The 17,212-nt window shown below is 35.4% G+C and overlaps 2 protein-coding genes across 3 annotated transcripts; one reads left to right on the top strand and one right to left on the bottom strand.

Annotated features, from left to right (window-relative positions):
- LOC145777590 (uncharacterized) lies at nt 1-3,573 on the top strand. 2 transcript variants are annotated; one of them, XM_082589010.1, is made up of 5 exons: nt 1-80; nt 659-831; nt 1,542-1,684; nt 2,067-2,186; nt 3,369-3,573. In XM_082589010.1, the coding sequence occupies exons 2-5, from the start codon at nt 703-705 to the stop codon at nt 3,511-3,513; spliced, it is 537 nt and encodes a 178-aa protein (XP_082445136.1). In that variant the 5' UTR covers nt 1-80; nt 659-702; the 3' UTR covers nt 3,514-3,573. The 2 variants fall into 2 exon arrangements, with proteins under 2 accessions (XP_082445136.1, XP_082445135.1); XM_082589009.1 differs by having other exon boundaries at nt 7-176.
- Nucleotides 3,574-4,819: 1,246 nt separating this feature from the next.
- LOC145776782 (growth hormone secretagogue receptor type 1-like) lies at nt 4,820-13,303 on the bottom strand. The gene is made up of 7 exons (XM_082588007.1): nt 13,224-13,303; nt 12,362-12,490; nt 10,329-10,464; nt 9,481-9,609; nt 8,997-9,142; nt 8,117-8,346; nt 4,820-6,849 (listed from the first exon to the last, which is right to left on the bottom strand). Exons 1-7 carry the CDS (start codon nt 13,301-13,303, stop codon nt 6,596-6,598), a joined length of 1,104 nt encoding a protein of 367 aa, XP_082444133.1. The 3' UTR covers nt 4,820-6,595.
- Between the last annotated feature and the right edge of the window lie 3,909 nt (nt 13,304-17,212).

Raw genomic sequence — 17,212 nt, 5'->3', positions numbered from 1 at the left:
CTATGTTGCAGCAATGAGTTCAATCAAGGTATTTGCCATTAAGGAAACGGAAGCAAGGAAGTGGCCAACTGTTCCACAAGGTCAGTGCCGAGGGACAATGTGAACAAAGAAAACAGAGCTCTTTCGACTTAATGAATTGTCAATTGCTTACAAGCGTTACAAACTTAAAATTGGAGGTAGTTGAAAGCAAGCTTGTATAAATTTATAAATTTCTTCAACCGAGTTAATTCTTTTTTATGACCGCAAACTTCGTTCAAATAAAACCGCTTGAAACAAAATGTTTTAAAAAAAAAAGTAAAATAAATTTGCTAAATCACCTCAGCTTTAAAAAAACAGTTTGTTTTTGAAAAAAGTATAGAATACCTCACTAAATTGCTGAATTTATTCGTTATAGAGCTTACGTCATCCAAGCGTGGCTTCGTCGAATTCGGAGTAGTCTGTAGCATATTCTTTTATTCAAATATAATTTATTTGAATAAGATTATATAATGCAAAATCTTTATAAGAAATTTAACTTCGCCAATTTAGTGAGGTATTCCCCACTTTTTTTGATTATTTTTATCAAACTACAAATTATTTTGAATCATTGGTGAAGTCAAAGGAAGATTTTAATGAAAAGTTTTGTAAAGTCAACGTTCTATTTTGCAATTTGTTTTAGTTTAAAGTTGGCGGCAAATCGTCAACCGTGGACGCATTTACACGATGGATAGGTTTCGAACTTTGCAACAAAATGAAAAGAAAGTAGAAAGACAAAGAAGAGCCAGTTATTCAGGATTTGAACCCCCGAAATTAACTGATCCTTCCATTCAAAGAAGAAGACAATCATTGCCGGTAGCGACAAATACTATTTTTTGTTTTGTTTTTTATACGTTTCTGTTTCATAATTCTAGCTCAGTGCAGTATTGAGTGGGATTTAAGGCACGCAAGTTACAAATTAGCTCAATGTTTCTCATTAGAATATGCATTTGCAGTCCAGAAGGAGGTTGGAGGGGATAGCTTACCATCCCTAATTAATCTACAGCTTTTGCTTCTGACACCTGTTTAGGCGAATAGGCATTTTGTATAAATTAAGCGTTTAAAAAATGGCAAAAAAAAACTTGTCAAAAAAAGAAAGCGTATTCTGTAATATCTTCACGTTTAAATTGCATATCTACAAGCATTTGAATCAAATATAGTTATTACTATCTGAAGCCTTTACAAATTGTTTCACCTAACGGATCATCAGAAGGTCTGGTTGCGGGTAGGCTACTAATGGTTCAACCAAGCCACTTATCCGTCAAAATGCTCTTATCAGTTACATTCTACTTATGGTTAAAATCCGAGATTGGCTTTTTACATTTCTTTTCGTTAAAAGTTAGCTACATTGTGCAGCATAGCCTATAGGCCTAGCCTAGCCATCAACTACCACGTGTAGGCCATAGCCTATGCCTGAACGTGAAGAAGAGAACTCAAGCTAGTTTCACAAGCTTGGTAGACCATGCATTCAAAATCGCTTTTTCGTATATAAAACGAAGTTTTTTTGTTGGTTCTGTTTTCTACAGGCACAACTTGTCAAGAAAGAAGACAATTCCAGAAAGCTACATAACAGTGCTGCATGCGTAAACATCATTGAAGATTTAAAAAGCATAAAGTTGATTTCTAAAAGTAAAGGAAAGAAAGGCCCACCGCAACATGCTCTCGACCCGTAGGTACCAGCAAAGTAATCCCGTCATCATAGGTTATATATCATCATAAACTACATGCTTTTGTAAATTTTGCCACACTTCTGAGATCATGCAGTGTTTCAAAGTGACCTTGGTTGACTAATTGATTTAAGCATTTTTGTCAGCCTGAAACAGTCAAAAACTAACTACTTGTCCTAACAACTAACTGCTTTAGGCCTAATTGGCCATCAAGTTTTGCATACCTCCAGTAAAGAGCATTTTTACAATGTTGAGAAAGGTATCTCGTTGTTTGTCATACAAACCATATCACATGAGTCAAATTTGTAATGATTGGGCACTAGCCTCATACAGTAAGCCTCTTAAACTAAAAGAAGTCACAGGTAAGCTATTTTACACATGTAGGAACCTTCAGTTTAAAGTGAGGTCTCGAAGAAACTCTCCTGCTACCATAGCACCAAGTCCTCTTCTCATGGCTCCTGAAGGTCCTCCACAGACTAAAAAATCATTGTCAGCAGAGGGCATGTGCGTAACAATATGTTGTTATTTTTATCACAAACAGGCTACGATTAATCACTCGTTGAAAAGGTGTAATGGTTACAAATTAGCTAATTCCTCTTTACAGTCAATACTACGGTTTAATCATGTTAGAAAGAAATCGATTTGGTTTCTAGGATTTTTTTAGTTCGACCAAGCTTATTCAAATATATTTGTATGAAAAAAGTGATTTTATTTGAATGAGCGTGATTGAAGATGATTTCAAAGATCAAAATCGATTTCTTGTAAATACAATTGAATCAACTTTAGCGAGGACAAACGCACCGGGCATAAAGGCGAGTCGTCTGTGACGAGCGTTGTGTCAAGTTAGACATCTGCCATAACATAATTTCTTTACCTTGTGTTCACATCGTTATGACAACAGTTGAGCTGTTTCTCATGGAGATGATGACGATGATCATTTGTTAAAATAAAAATCTAACTGAATGCAAAAAATGAGTTTACTTTATACGTGAGTAACAAGCACCGTTATGTCACATATGGATTGGTATTTTAACTATCTATTTTAATACAGCTGATTGGTGATCTATTAGCTTTTGATACTTCAAAGGCATAATTTTAGTTTCACCTTTAGCAGCATTATATCTCGATAGGCCGAGTGCTCAGAATTATCCGCCAGCTTAGTTTTGGTCCGCTTTTAGGCTGTATCTTACAGTGAAGCCTATATAGCCTATGCAATTTCTAATACAGTGATGCCTTAGCGTAGTTTTTCCTCGCATGCAGGCTATAGGCCTATTTTTGCTACTTTTTCTTAGCCGAAATTTTGTTTCACATGTTTCTTTTGAGGTGGTCTATTTCTCGTTCTAACTTCGTTACTTGTGAAGTTTTACTCTTTACTTTCAATTGTTGCCCAGATGTCGGGAATTCCAAATCAACTTGCCAATGTTAAACATCTTTTTGTGAAAGTAGGCTACCACACTTTGTTATAGGCTAATGAATTGTTATTGAGTAACAATAGTTCTTGTTTAATGATGATATATAGTTAATTTTAAAACTTTTACCCAAACAATAATTCTGAGAGCAAATTAACAATGTTAAAAGAAAGGTCTAAATTAGCAAAAGGGTGGATAGGGGGTCTGGGGGCTAACCCTCAATAACATTTTAACAAATATTACATTGTAGTATTTTATCCATCGCATCTTTGTATAGGAATCGAGTTGATCAAGATAATTTCAAGGTTCGTCGGACCAGCTCAGAATCTTTACTTGAAGGACTCGATGTTGCAGACCCGGAAGCAATAGAAGTTTCGGACGATGAAAATTACGAAAATCCAGAACCCATAGGAGCTTGCTAATTTTGAAGAAAAAACTACCGTATGCTTTCTGGAATTGAATAAATTTTTACAAAAATTGTATTTCGAATTCAATTTTTGCGTAACATGGCTCAGCCTCATGGGCAAAACACGTGTTTATCGCTGAGTTTCTGCTACACTCGACTGCCGAAAAACACATGGCTTTGATGTTGTAACATAAGTTATAAGTTAAATGGTGGGCTTTCTCTCCAAAAGTAAAAATATTAAACATCATTACAGTTACAGACACAGATTAATCGATTAACTGATAAATTGCACGAATTAATTCGTGCATGGCTGGTAAACTGTAAATCGATCAACCGGTGTATTTTGTTGTACAGTAAAAAAAGTAGTAGCAACGCATCTGTACAATGACAATGCGGCAGCGCACATTTGAAAGTGCCACTAAAACTTTGCCTAAATAGGCCTACTAATTAAATGAACATGATGCTTTGCGGTCCAGCTGGAGAGTTTCAATTCTTAGTAAATCACCTGTTGAGCAACGAAGCTGGAACGAATATATATCTTGAACGCTTCCATCTTTAATTGACCGATTCCGGCCCTAAGAGGATTGCTAGATTTTTTCAACTTTTAAATCAGTGTCAAAACTGACCAATAATTTATTAATTTTTGTTCTTTTTTATACCAAGCGCAGTCAGAGTGATGCTTTTTGCCGACTCGAACCGCACACATCAAAACCCTTCCAGTTCAGTCTCCAGGCATCCCACTGCACACTTCTACATTAGAACACGCAATAATGCATCAGTGACGACACAGTTTTCTACTTCATAGCGTACTACAGCACAACTTTTAAGTACTGTGGAACTGAGCATTCAACCCAGTTCGTCTGAGCGCTCCTCACGACTGTAAGTTGACTTGCCCAATTCCACAAGCAGAATTGAGGATTGACTCTAAGTCTAAGCGGTCGAATGAATGTTTTTTTAATTAATTTTTAGAATGACCCGTTCCTTTAAGTCTAAGAAAATCCTTCCTAAACCACCGTCTACTATATAACCTTCCCTACCACTTTTCTTTCCTATTAAAGCTCTACTGTAACGTAATTGTTTCAAACTATTTTGATACCAAGCAACGTATTTCTTATTTAAAACGTCTTACTCTACTTGTTTTTCAACTTAAAAAGCTTCTAAACTCAAAATTACTAAACATGTCTATTACATAATTCTTACTGTATAATTTTATTCAGTAGACTAGTTTGCACATAAAATTCAATTTTGCTTGCACAGAGAAATGATCTGCGATTTGCTATGGTTTCATTGTGGGCATGTTAGTCTGATCTTGCTAAGGGAGCCAGTTTTCTACTGGAGGTGACGACTTTGATTTTGACCATTCTTTGAATTGTTTGTAGCTTTCTGTGACTAAACATTTATTGACATAATAATTTGAGATAACTTTAAACATGTATATTTTTAGCGGCAATATTAAATACTTATAAACACAATTCAACAAATAGACATCTTTTTTCGGCTAAAAAATGCATAAAATTCTTACTCCAGATTCAACTAAGAAACAACAAAAAATAAACAACAAAAAGCAGTTAAAAGAGAAACGGTACAACGGCCGCAAAGACTGAGAAGCTTAAGAACCGGTATAATAAAAATTACTGATAGTTTTCCCCGCTTTATTAAATTGTGAACAAAACTACTTGAAGACGTTTCAACATTCTTATTCAAATACAGTTTTGCTTGTTTGTCGTGTCCAGGCTTACACCTGGTGGTTGGAGACTTAGATTAAGTGGACGGAAAGACAAGGAAGCCAATCTTTGTGTCCACCTTCAGGCATGCCTTTAAGTGTCTTGCCAAAGACACAGTCACATGCTCTTGAGCGGTGTCGAAACGGCGCCCAATCGAACGTCGTTCCAGGGCTCTCACCACTCGGCAATGCAGCCGATAATATACAGTCCTAACGTACATTAGAATTCTGTAACAATAACTGTAGGCTATTTATTACGTTTTATTCAAAGTGAAAAGAAAAGGTCACATTTCACAAAGCAAGAAAAAAAAACTGGCATAACAGTTTCGTAGGCTATAAACCAAGCCCCAAATGTACCTTTGGCTTGGATTAAAAATGTGTAAGCAGGAGTTTACACTTTGACATAGCAATATTTTTCACAAACAAGAACTCTTGTATAAAATATATATACCGGCAGTGGCCACCAGAATTGGATCAATGCTATTTTACAGAGATATCTAATTGCAATTGAATGTCATTAATTCCATATTTTTGTGTCAATTATAAGTTATTGAGACTTTTTTTGTTTTGTAATTGTAATTTCAAAAAATGTTGGTCCATACACAATTACATTTGATAAGTTGCACGCATGATATCAGTACTTTTGTTGGGTCGATCACTGAGGTTCAAAAGGGACTTCTACATTGCAACCTAATTTTATCAAATGCAGTTCTTCTACTTGTCTTTGATAAAATTAAACAGTAAATAATTAATTGTCGATTAACATAAATATTTAATTTTTCAATCGAAACGTGGAATTACTGTAATTACATTAGAAAGTAGTTGTAATTTGAAAATTTCAGAACCATGTAATTGTAATATAATTAACAATTTTGATGGTAAAATTTTAATTGTAATATAAATGAACTGAAAACTGTGTAATGGATTCAACTCTGGTGGACACGGGAGAAAAACATTGCGTCACGACTCACGAGTGCAGTGTTGATTGGGGTAAAACATGTAGGTGTCAATGTATCAATCAAGCAAAAAGGAAGATAGTGTGCTTGTTCGTAGCTGTTGGAAGCATAAAGCAACATGAAAAATGTTTGGAAAGTTCAAGATCAGGATATTTGCATAAGACATGAGATCATTTTCTTTCGCATGCTACAGATCTTTCAAAATATAGGACAGGTGGTAGAAAACCAAGTGATGGTAATTTGCATAACCACTCTATGATAGCACGATTAACAGTTTATTTCCCAGTCTCACTTGCGCCAGGCCGCTTTGAAATGATTGCACTGTGCACAGAAACGTGTCTGCTTTAGATGGAGATACACTGAACAGTTGTGAGCATGAACATATTGCACTTTTCCAAAGCAATAGAAAACATTTTCTATTAAATGACTGGTTCAGTAATTTGAGCGCTGAGTCCTGAAGGTCCAGTGAGAAACTTTAATGGCTTAATGTCGCACAAGACTTTGCGCAGCAATCTTTTCGAATACTTTCGCATCTTGGCTGAGCCGAGGTTATAAAAAATTGGATTCAAACACTCTGAGAATCGCAAACAAATGTACTGGGCAACACTGAACCAATATGCAAGTTTGTCGCTGTAACTTGTTGGCACATAACTCACTGACCAAAACTCGTACGCTGCAAAACAACGACATATATTAATTTTCAATGTAAATTTAATATTATTTTTCGGAATGTAAAACCATTGCGATAGATTTTGTTTGATCACTGATTGTTTTAATACTGAAAATTGGCATGCTGAAATTAACATTCTCTAAAGAGTCAACCAAACTACAGCCTAAGGTTTAAAAGAGCAATTTTAGTAAATCGATGGATCAAATTTCAGACAATTGAAAGTTAATATGCAAAACATAGGGTAGGCAATTTAACGTATTAGAGAACAACTACACGCCCAGTCAAGCCGGGACTAGAGAGAAATTCAATTATGGACTCAAAGGATGCGATGCTTGGAAATTCAATGTTCAAAAATTGGAAGTTAGTGCGAAACTTTGGTGAATTTATATCTTTCTAGACACGCATATTCTATTTTACTGAATATTCAGCCCTGGTTACTTTTGATTGGGTTAATTAAATCTATATCCTTGGACTGAGAAAGCCTCTGATACTTGTAGCTGCTTTGAACCACTGACGCAGGCCCGGTTACCAGATTGGCAGAGTGAAATTTCCGATTGTCAAAGTGTTATCGTCTGTGAATTATTCCATCCACTATGTGCCACTGAATGTTGAACAGCTTTTGAAACACATTGCTCAAGCGAGTCAAGCCCACACACCAAGAGCGAACGAGGGCGCCTGAACTCGAGGATTCTTCTTGCACAAAGTGAGGCGCTAAACCAACTGAGTCACCGGAGTTCGTCAAAAAAGCTTTTATTTCACCTTTGCGTTTGTTGCTGTTAATCTTATGAGTAAACTGATTTGACTTTTTTTTTGACCTGATTTATGTGAATAATTAATGAATGATATTGTACGTCACAGTAGCCTTCACAGGAATCCCTTGCAAGCAGTACTGTAACTAAGATATTTTTGTAAGCTACTAGACAAGCAAATTGGGCGCACTGGCTATAGTTTTGTACAAATAATAATGCATCTTGAGTCACAAAAAGTGGAGCAAACGGATTACATAACCAGAGATTGCTAGATATATCAACTTCAGCCAGCTACCTTCAACGTAGCCTCCGGATATCCGTAGTATGAGATATGCAAGTCATTCTATATCCTAACGGGCTGTAAGCAGCTTAAAGTAGAAAATGCAGTTCAGAGCATCCAAAGGCTATCATAATTAAACTTTAAAAGCGGTTTTTTCAATGGAAAGTAAAAGTGTTTGTCTGTCAAAATCTGTCTCATTAAATATTGAAAAGCACTGTTGTAAAATTAACCATACACTTACCAATGAAAGGAACGTATCCAATAAGAAAAGAAGCAATGATAAATGACAGCTGTATGATGGCTTGTTTTTCTTTTTTTCTCCAATTTTTTTCATCAGTAGATTTGATCGATGTTTTCGCTCGGTAAACGATTAGAAAGATCATGCCCATACACATGGTGATGATACCAGCCAACGGTATCAAGAAGAACAGGGGGTAGGCAATCTTTTGATATTTTTGGTATTTCTCATATCTGTGCATGTTAAGATATTTTAATTTAATTTCAAAAGGTTTCAATCTCACCAAAATACAAATATATACAATTGGCCTGTCAGCTTAAGGCACGCAGCGTTATTGTACTGTCGTGATTCATTCAAATTGTTTTTATAGTTTTGTCTATTTCGAGTCCGAAATTTATATTGTTGGCCCAAATGCAAATGTTTTGCTATTTCGGATCTGACTGCGCTTAAAATTTAGAGACTTGACTTTTTGACATCGCACTGCTTTACCACAAAGGTGGAATGCTGCTGTATGTATACTCTATAGATTGAAAAACAAATACAAAATGTGGCAGAGCATTTATGAAAATAACTTCAGTGCTTCATTCAAAGATGCAAAAGTCAGAAAGGCAAGCACTAAACAGTTGTCGATCCGGCGGATGTTGGAGTATATTGCGCAGTGTAATATTTAGGCTATACCATAACAACATACAATAGCCTACACAATAGAATATATGATACAACATTGCAATATATTACACATCACAGCAATTTATTTTGTAACAATTAAATCGTTGTCAATAATTTCAAAAGTTAGGGATTTATTGTAAAGCCTGTGATGGAATTTAGATTCTACAATATTAAAGTTAGGAATTTGCAACCGATTTAATAAATTTGTTCTTACTTTGAAAGCAAGACAGTGCATGCTGGCCATCCGGCATCTTCGACAACCCCAAGCATAGTCCGGTCTTTGATTGTGACTCCATAAAACAACCAAAATGGAATGAACCCACAAGCAAAACAAATGGCCCAGATCAGCGCCAATAAAACCTGCAACAAAGCTGAGGTTATGAAGGTATGGCGGAATTAATGAAGCTTGTACATGACAGGGAATTTTTATTAGCTTTAACCTTTCAACTTATACAAAACACAACCTGAAACATATACTTATTCTACAAAATGTCGTTTTGAAGACTTCTGTGGAGTAGGTTATACTCCAGCAAATTTTCTGAATATATCCATAATCCAGCGATTAAAATGCTGAGTTTTTTTATTGAAACCTTGCGACAAAAAGGAGAAAAGGGTTCAAATAAGTACCCTTTCTCAAATGACACTTAGTAGGAGAAAAACAATGTAGGCTATATGCATGACTTCACTACTACACTTACATGGGTATGGAACAATGTCATCTTGTTGTAAAGATACGGGAAGCGAAGCGAAACAAATCGTAGAGTGGCAAAGCCAATGATGTGGAGAGAAGTTGCGTAGGACGTCATGAAATCGACACCCCAGTAAAACTGGAACAATGTTAATATAAATGATCATAATGGTTCGTTTAATATTTACAACTAAATCGTTTTGAGCAATATCTGAATGCGTTTACTACTTTCTTTCAAGCCCGTTTGCTTGATCCAGGCAAAAGGATCAACGCACTGTTTGTTTGAATTCCACCCCTGTTTATTGGAAACTGCAAATACTGTGGTGTGTCCTAGTTGGTCCGGTTTTCAAATTGTTTCACACATGTTTGCTTTGTCATAGCCTACACACTTTCTTGCTCTAATCTTCTACACCGGTCTAGAAGAGAAAGCAAAATTCAGGGTCTTGCAATATTGATTTGATATGAGAAGTTATGACACCACATATCCAGAGAACTTAATCAGAACTAAATAAGCTGAGAGAAGTTAGAAACCAGCAACAAAGGTTCAAATCTCTACTCTACCCCGCTTGAGCAGTTTGACTTTTAAATAAAAATGTAGTCAATTCTTTACGCCTGTGATACTAACTCACAAAAATAGATAGGCTTTAGAAGTATTTTATGCCACAACATTTATGATATGTAGGGAAAATTTCTAATGAACGGAGCTCGCCTTACCAATGCAACTAACTGTAAATACAATAGTGTTCAATTATGCTTGCTCATAAATAATTAAATCCACCCCTTTGCATTATTCAACATAGCACAATTATAGATTGAAGGTACCTCTTTTTCCGTAAATTTAAAAAGTAATGGGTTTACCTTACAAAAGAAATCTGGTAATGGTTCCCAGCGATCAAATCCCCACGTCCTTCTGTATAAGAACACCCAGCTTATTAGAGCTGATAAAAGATCGGAGACGCATAGAGATAAGATAAATCGCATGAATACATTCCTCCTGCACAAACAGATTCCAAAGTTAATTATCCTTAATTCACTAACAAAGACTTAGGCAATTATTTGAATAAGATATTGAAGAAGCCACTTGTACGTTAGCGAAAGCTTTATCAACAAGTTATGCAAGTTTTCGAACCTGCCTGATTTGGTTTACTTATTATGTAATAATGACCGAAATTATCTAAAAGTCATTGAGCATTGAAACTACACGTCATGGTGGAAAATTTCACGCTAAAAGTATTTTTGGAAATATCAAAACAGGTGACGTCGATTCAGGCTGAATTAGAAACTCGGAAAATGCACAGCCGGGAAGCAAAGGTTTTTTTAAGTAAATAAAATGTTAATTGGTGCTCAAAATAAGACCTTTTTGTTGCAGCTTTGCCACTGCTTTCTATACCCTAAATCAGGGGTTCCCAACCTGGGGGCCATGCCCCCCTAGTGGGCCTTGAGCCTTTTTCAAGGGGGCCATGGAAAAATTTGAAACATAATAATTTTTTTAATTTATCATCTCTAAGTCTACTCCAACACTATATAACAAAAGAAAGAAATTAAAAATTAATAAAAATAGTAGTGATTTTTCCCAAATCTTCATGAAGTAAACAAGTTTTTTTAATTAAAATGACGTTTCTTAATTTTTTCAAAAGGTTGAAAAAAATAGGGGGCCATTGATTTTTCAAAATTTTCAAAGCGGGCCACGGTGTAAAAAAGGTTGAGAACCCCTGGCCTAAATACAGAAAGAAATACTTCTGATTGTTTGCTAAAGTTGGTGTTTGAAAGAAGAATCCCCGCTAAGATGTTCAGAACCTTATTAATGGGGCTATTTTATTCACCAAACAACATTTTGACTTTATTTTGGTTAAAATATTTCCAGTTCAATTTGAGATTCTTTGTTTAAAAACTTTCTAACAAGCACAATTGAGTATTCACAATATTTTCACGTGCACAAAAATTACACAGATAAACAAAAAATAAGTGTTTTCGAGCTAAATTTGATGCAAAATATTTTGACTATTTTTAGTTTATTCAAATGCTTGTATTTTTTAACTTACAAAACTCGTTAAAACGAGTAGTGAGCATTCTAATCAAGCTTTGCAATCAGTTTCATAACGTGAAAAAATATTTAAAAAATGAATATCGTTGAATCTTGCAGTATGATGACGCATTAAGGAACCTTAGTTTAAGTTTAATTGAGTTAGTAGAAACATACGTCTCTTGGTAGCGAAGTTATTTCTCAGAAAATTCCGGTTCTTATTTTCATATCTCGGTAACCATAAACTTTGCTGATAAACTATTGGTAAATGCAGCTACAAAATAGACCACGGTTATCAAACACTATTTGATCATTTGATAACAGTTTTGTTTGATTTGAGAATAAAACTTATGTTTTATCCTCAAAATATTATCCGCATACATGTAGTTTCATTTCGTTATGACGTATTTTACATTTGGTTATAGCCTACTGGATTAAACTCGCTCTGAACAACGAGCCAAACGCAAATAACTTAAATTCTTGCTGTGTATTAGTTTTAAAAATCACAAGCACGCGCTGCATCCATTCTTTCCATCAAGTATTAATTGTCTTGTATTAAATATCAATTGTTAGCCAACAAGCTTTGCAAGTGTAAAATATAAATAGAAAAAAAACTAAAATACCTTTTCATGTTGCAGACATACATATTTAGCTGGTCTGCAAACTGAGAAAAAGTAAAAAATTACAAATAGATCATGACATAATGAAATTTAGAATAAACTATATTTTTCACATCTATTTATTGTAAGCTCTGCTCGCATTGTGTTTTCTACTGCGTTTAAAAGGTTAATTTGCGTTTGTAAATGTATAGCCTACTGTATGCATAGGTCTACATTGGAGGTTTAAGTCAATTCAGACAAGGTCTTACCTCAAATTTTTATAATTGGAAATCACTGCAATTGTAATAGAATTTCCGACCAATCCACATATCAACAATGTCAATATGATGGCGGCTGAGACCGCCACACCAACATGATCAAACGGGAGAACGTAGGTACTGCAATGCAAAAGGTAATTTACCGATCCATTCTGAATATTTGTGAAAGCGTGAGGTGAATGTGACACTTAGCTTTCAGCCATACCAACGCAGTTTGACACTAGATTCTACTCCCTCACTCACGCCACGATTTAACGTCTCCTGTTGTCCGTATTGTGAGGGTCGAAAGCCAACGAATGTCGATTCGACCTAATGACAGGGTGACATTTGTATGCCACCCTCTCCTAAGGGCTGATGAAGACCAGATCTACCGATCGCAAATTCTTTTATACGTCGTCTTAGGATATCATTGAGGGTTATTTTCATTGACACTGGATGATGCAAATTGTCGGTCACCTTCACCAGGAGAAAATAAATTGGGTAGAAATTGTTTACTCTTATAATTGCCTAATCGCTTACATAATTGCCAGGGATTGCCTACTCTAATAAGGGCAAAAGTTTCAGCAAAATGGTAACTCAATCTTCTTGACCTCAATAAACTGTAGCAGGCTTTTCAACTTTTCAATATTGCAATAGATTTGTTACAAAAATACACATCTACTCAATACATTCAACCCAGGTTAATCGCCCCACGTTTGATCGCACCCTTCGCTTACTGTAAATAGTTTAGCTTGGTCACGATGTGGTCCAATTGAGCGGGGTTTACTGTAATAATTTTAAACACTTTTCTTTATCTCAAAATTTCCAGCTTAACGAAACACAATGTTATATTTTTGTATAGTAGCCTACTTACAAGTTACTAGCAAGTGTTGATGAATTGCTCTCGCCTGATGGGAAACGACTTGTAGCGGGCGTTTGATTGGCTTGATTCATTTCGTCAGCGGCTAAATGCTATGTGATTAAAACAGTGTTACCATCAAGTTGCTAACAATCTTTAAACTGTTTCTGTAAACGCTAAAGACCGGCCTGTGCAAGTAATTTTGTCGATTTCTTGATAATGACAACCTAGGCTTATCTCTGCGTCAAGGATGAAAAATTAATTAGAGGATGTTAAGGTTAGAAAACATACTTCTTGATTGTTCCAATTCACATCATGGGGCCCTATGAGATATCTTCTTGTGCACAGTATATGATTTCTAGAGACTTCGTCTAATGCTAATAAATAAAATAACGAGATCAAACTAATCAAACCGACAGATCACGCGAGGTTTAAAGGTTGCGCAAAAACGTCTGGGGACAAAATTAAGCGGAAAACATACGGCAAAAATGCCGAGGTGCAAGAGTAATTGCTTGTTTTCTTGGTTCAATAAACAGTTGAATAATGAGATGCATTCTCTCTGCAATCTGTATCTTTTCGATTGGTATCAGTGTGGCACCGATTTGCTATTCTGTTCTCGAGTTGAGCTGTTCAGTCTCAAAAGGAGCTTTTATACCGCAAAAAATACTTTTGAACTGCTGTACCATTGTTAATCGACATCTATGCTTTCCCTTTAAAACTTTCTTTGTAATTGTAATTACTTTTTAAACTTCAGGTAAACCAATGTTAAATCCTATAGTGTTGCTTAGTTCGTTACTTTTCTTTTGGAACAAAGTAAAATTTCTACAACGTTTTATAAAAGGCTTTCTGTAACCTAAGATGTGGAGAAAGGGGAAAGCTTGAAATTGTCTTTGCGCTTCATAAAGTCTGAAAAGTTATAAAACCAGCAACTGCAACTGTTCAAATAATCGATATTTGCAAAACTACACCTGTCAAAAACGTTATGCAAAGACAAAGTTGCTCTGTGTGAAATTCTAGTTTTAAGTCATTTGATTTTTTTTAAACGACACTTTTATTTCACCATGCTCATCAAGTGTCTTTTAAGTTTATTTTGCAATCGTCAACCATCAAACTAATGCCAGGTGGTTGAAGAATCAGAGTAAGTAGACGGAAAGGCATGAAAGCAAATCTTCGCCTCCATCTTAAAGCATGACATTAAGTATCTTGCAAAATATATGAACGCTTGCTTTCAGTTGGTGTCGAACTGTTGCCCTTTCGAGGGTCGTTCAGGAGCCTCTTTCTGCTGTGTTCGACTTTGCACACATTTGTCTAAACTAAACAAGCGATTTAAACGAAACTTTCCTTTGCTCCTGGTAAACGAAGGCATTTAAACTGTAGTAAAATTCCTAATTGCAATGCTTTTTGTGGAGATGTTGCTGTTTAGATTTCCGCTAAATGTTTATTTATAGCGTATTCTAAAGCAAAACTTAACCACGGACGAAGTATGACAGTCGTGTCACTATCAGTTACTTTGGAAATGCCCTAATTTAAGCTAAAATTGTCACAGTTCCTGCTTTGCAAAAAATGCTTGCGCTAAACGCATGGGTGCTTGCTTTCAACGTTTGTTGCCGATGCAAACCTGATTTCAACAGAATGTCGGGCTACCTATCTACTTTGTCATCTGATAGTGACAGAGGATAAAGCTACAATAAGTGCATCCTACATTATTTCAATTTCCTTGACACTCGTTTACCCTCAAGTCATGTCTCTCATCGGATAAACTTGAGAGCGAAAAAAATGTCAATCTGACATTCGAGCAACAAAACTATGATGATTCAACGTTAGAAATTGTTCAAACACCGCAAAAGCAAACAGATCCATCTAAAAGAGCGCGGGTGGATGCAATGTTCAACGCAAAAGCCGCTTGTTTGGTAAATATTTCTACTCCAATAGTCTTTACAATTTTTTGGTAAGTAATACCTTTTTCTACTCGGGTTAATTTGGCTTGCTACAGCGTCAGTTAGAAGTAATTCAATGTTTATGTGGTTTCAACTACCAATTACTGACGAAAGCGTGTTTTAGTGAAGTTACTTTTCCAATTCTTTTCGCTTGAAATAGAGAAGTACATCTCTGCTATTTTGAAATCATAACTTTTCAACAAATTGCAAAAATTAACAAACTTATATTTTCAAGGAAAACTAAAAAAACGTTGTGAAACTTGGGTAAATTAGCACTTCTGGCCGCATAAATTAGTAACTTTATTATCATTGCTTCCGAACTACCGTAGCAAGTTATAGCAGCAAGTTTGTCAGTTTTGATTCTCAAGCGTACCTATTACAGTAATGCGTAAACGAGTAACAGCAATAAAGCCTGTAGGCTATACTATAGGCGACGTGTTTTAGCTAAAGGATTGAATTTTTTACAGCTGATTCTTGATAAACTTAACGGATTGACAAAATCTTATAGTAAGGACACTGAAAATATAAGGAAGGTTTAATTTCAAGAAATGTTAACTTCGTGATTCAACGTGCACCTTCGTGCTGTGAAACGTTATGTGTTTCTTTGGTTAATACTAAAGCATTTGCAAAAGACTATAGCCTTTGTCGCTTTTCGCTGCATAATTTTCATCGTTTATTTTTTGTAATTGAATAGTAGACCGATAACACCAACTCAAACATTCGAAGAAATTGGTTTACTTTGTTAACCGTGTAAACATGCAAGTTTCACAACAACCAACTGAACTTCTAAATATCAAACTACCGTATTAAAGCGTACTGCAACTACTCAGTAAGTCTACAACAGCTCTGACAAAAATAATTTCTATCCTTATGCAAAAATTTAAGAATTGGTTAAATATGACGCACTGACGCAGTTTGCTAATTCAAGAGACTGACCAAATGTGAGAAAAGGTATTCGTGAGAGGAAAAGTAAAACTTCAAAAAGTGACCTGCTCAAATTTGGATTTTAAAGTTACAACAAAATCAATCACTTTTTAAATTTTTATACGTTTAAGGGTAATCTAAGTCTTCAAGCGTTTACAACAATAGCTGCTAAATTGGTGCAATTATTCTCAATTTTAAACGGCGTGACTTCACGCAGTGTTTTAATTGTTTAGAAAACTTTTAAAGCTCTGGCTACGCATCCCTTTGATTACTTTTACTTGACTGACATCATTAAGGTCATTAAAAAAAACTAAAGTCATTCCTTATGCGGTTTAAAAACGATTGTAGGTAATTTAAAGTACGTCAATTTTTTCAGGCATTTTTCTATCATGTGATCAGCGTCCTCGATACAATAGCATGCGTCATGCATAGAAATGTCACAAAGCGACAAAAGCGGGCATGAAAAAAACTTCTTACAACAACCTCAGTCACCTATAGATTGCATGACAAATGACCAAGCTTCGTCAATCAAAGTTTCTGTGACATCTATTACTACAACGACTGCCCAGCTGACAAATTTGTACTTTTTACATTGATTCAACGTCTGCAGGCGTTGTATCAATGTAAAAACGGCAGATTTCTCAGCTGGACATAATTCATGCGATCGTCGTAGAGGTATGCTAATTATCGACAGTTTTTTGGGTTTTGTTTGCTCTTGCAGAACAATCTTTCTTCTTATCACTGAGATAAACAATGTCAGTTTATCGAGCAACCAACTTTCGCTTGTATCCTACGAAATACAAGCATTGTCATTTAATTCACTTTGAATGCAAGAAAATTATAGTTAATCTCACGCTAAGTTAATAAAGTAGCTTGTTTTTTTGTAATGTTAACTACTTGGATACCAACTGTTCAAGATTTAGACCAAATTTGATATGAATTTTAACATGTTTTAGAAAACTGGCTAGCCATGCCCCAAAATAATCTAAGACAACGGAAGAAGTAGGGTACATTACAATGATTACAATAGTTGTGATTATTTGGACAATCCATATGCCATAGCACTGCAAAAACAGCTTTACTAGATTTATAGATTGTAAACCATAAGCAAACAATTACATAACATAACAGGCTACAGTAGTG

The sequence above is a fragment of the Aplidium turbinatum genome, chromosome 9 (genome assembly GCF_918807975.1).
Source record: "Aplidium turbinatum chromosome 9, kaAplTurb1.1, whole genome shotgun sequence".
In the NCBI taxonomy this organism is placed as follows: Eukaryota; Metazoa; Chordata; class Ascidiacea; order Aplousobranchia; family Polyclinidae; genus Aplidium; species Aplidium turbinatum.
Note: the sequence above shows the minus strand (reverse complement) of the source record. Positions and strands in the feature narration are given on the sequence as shown.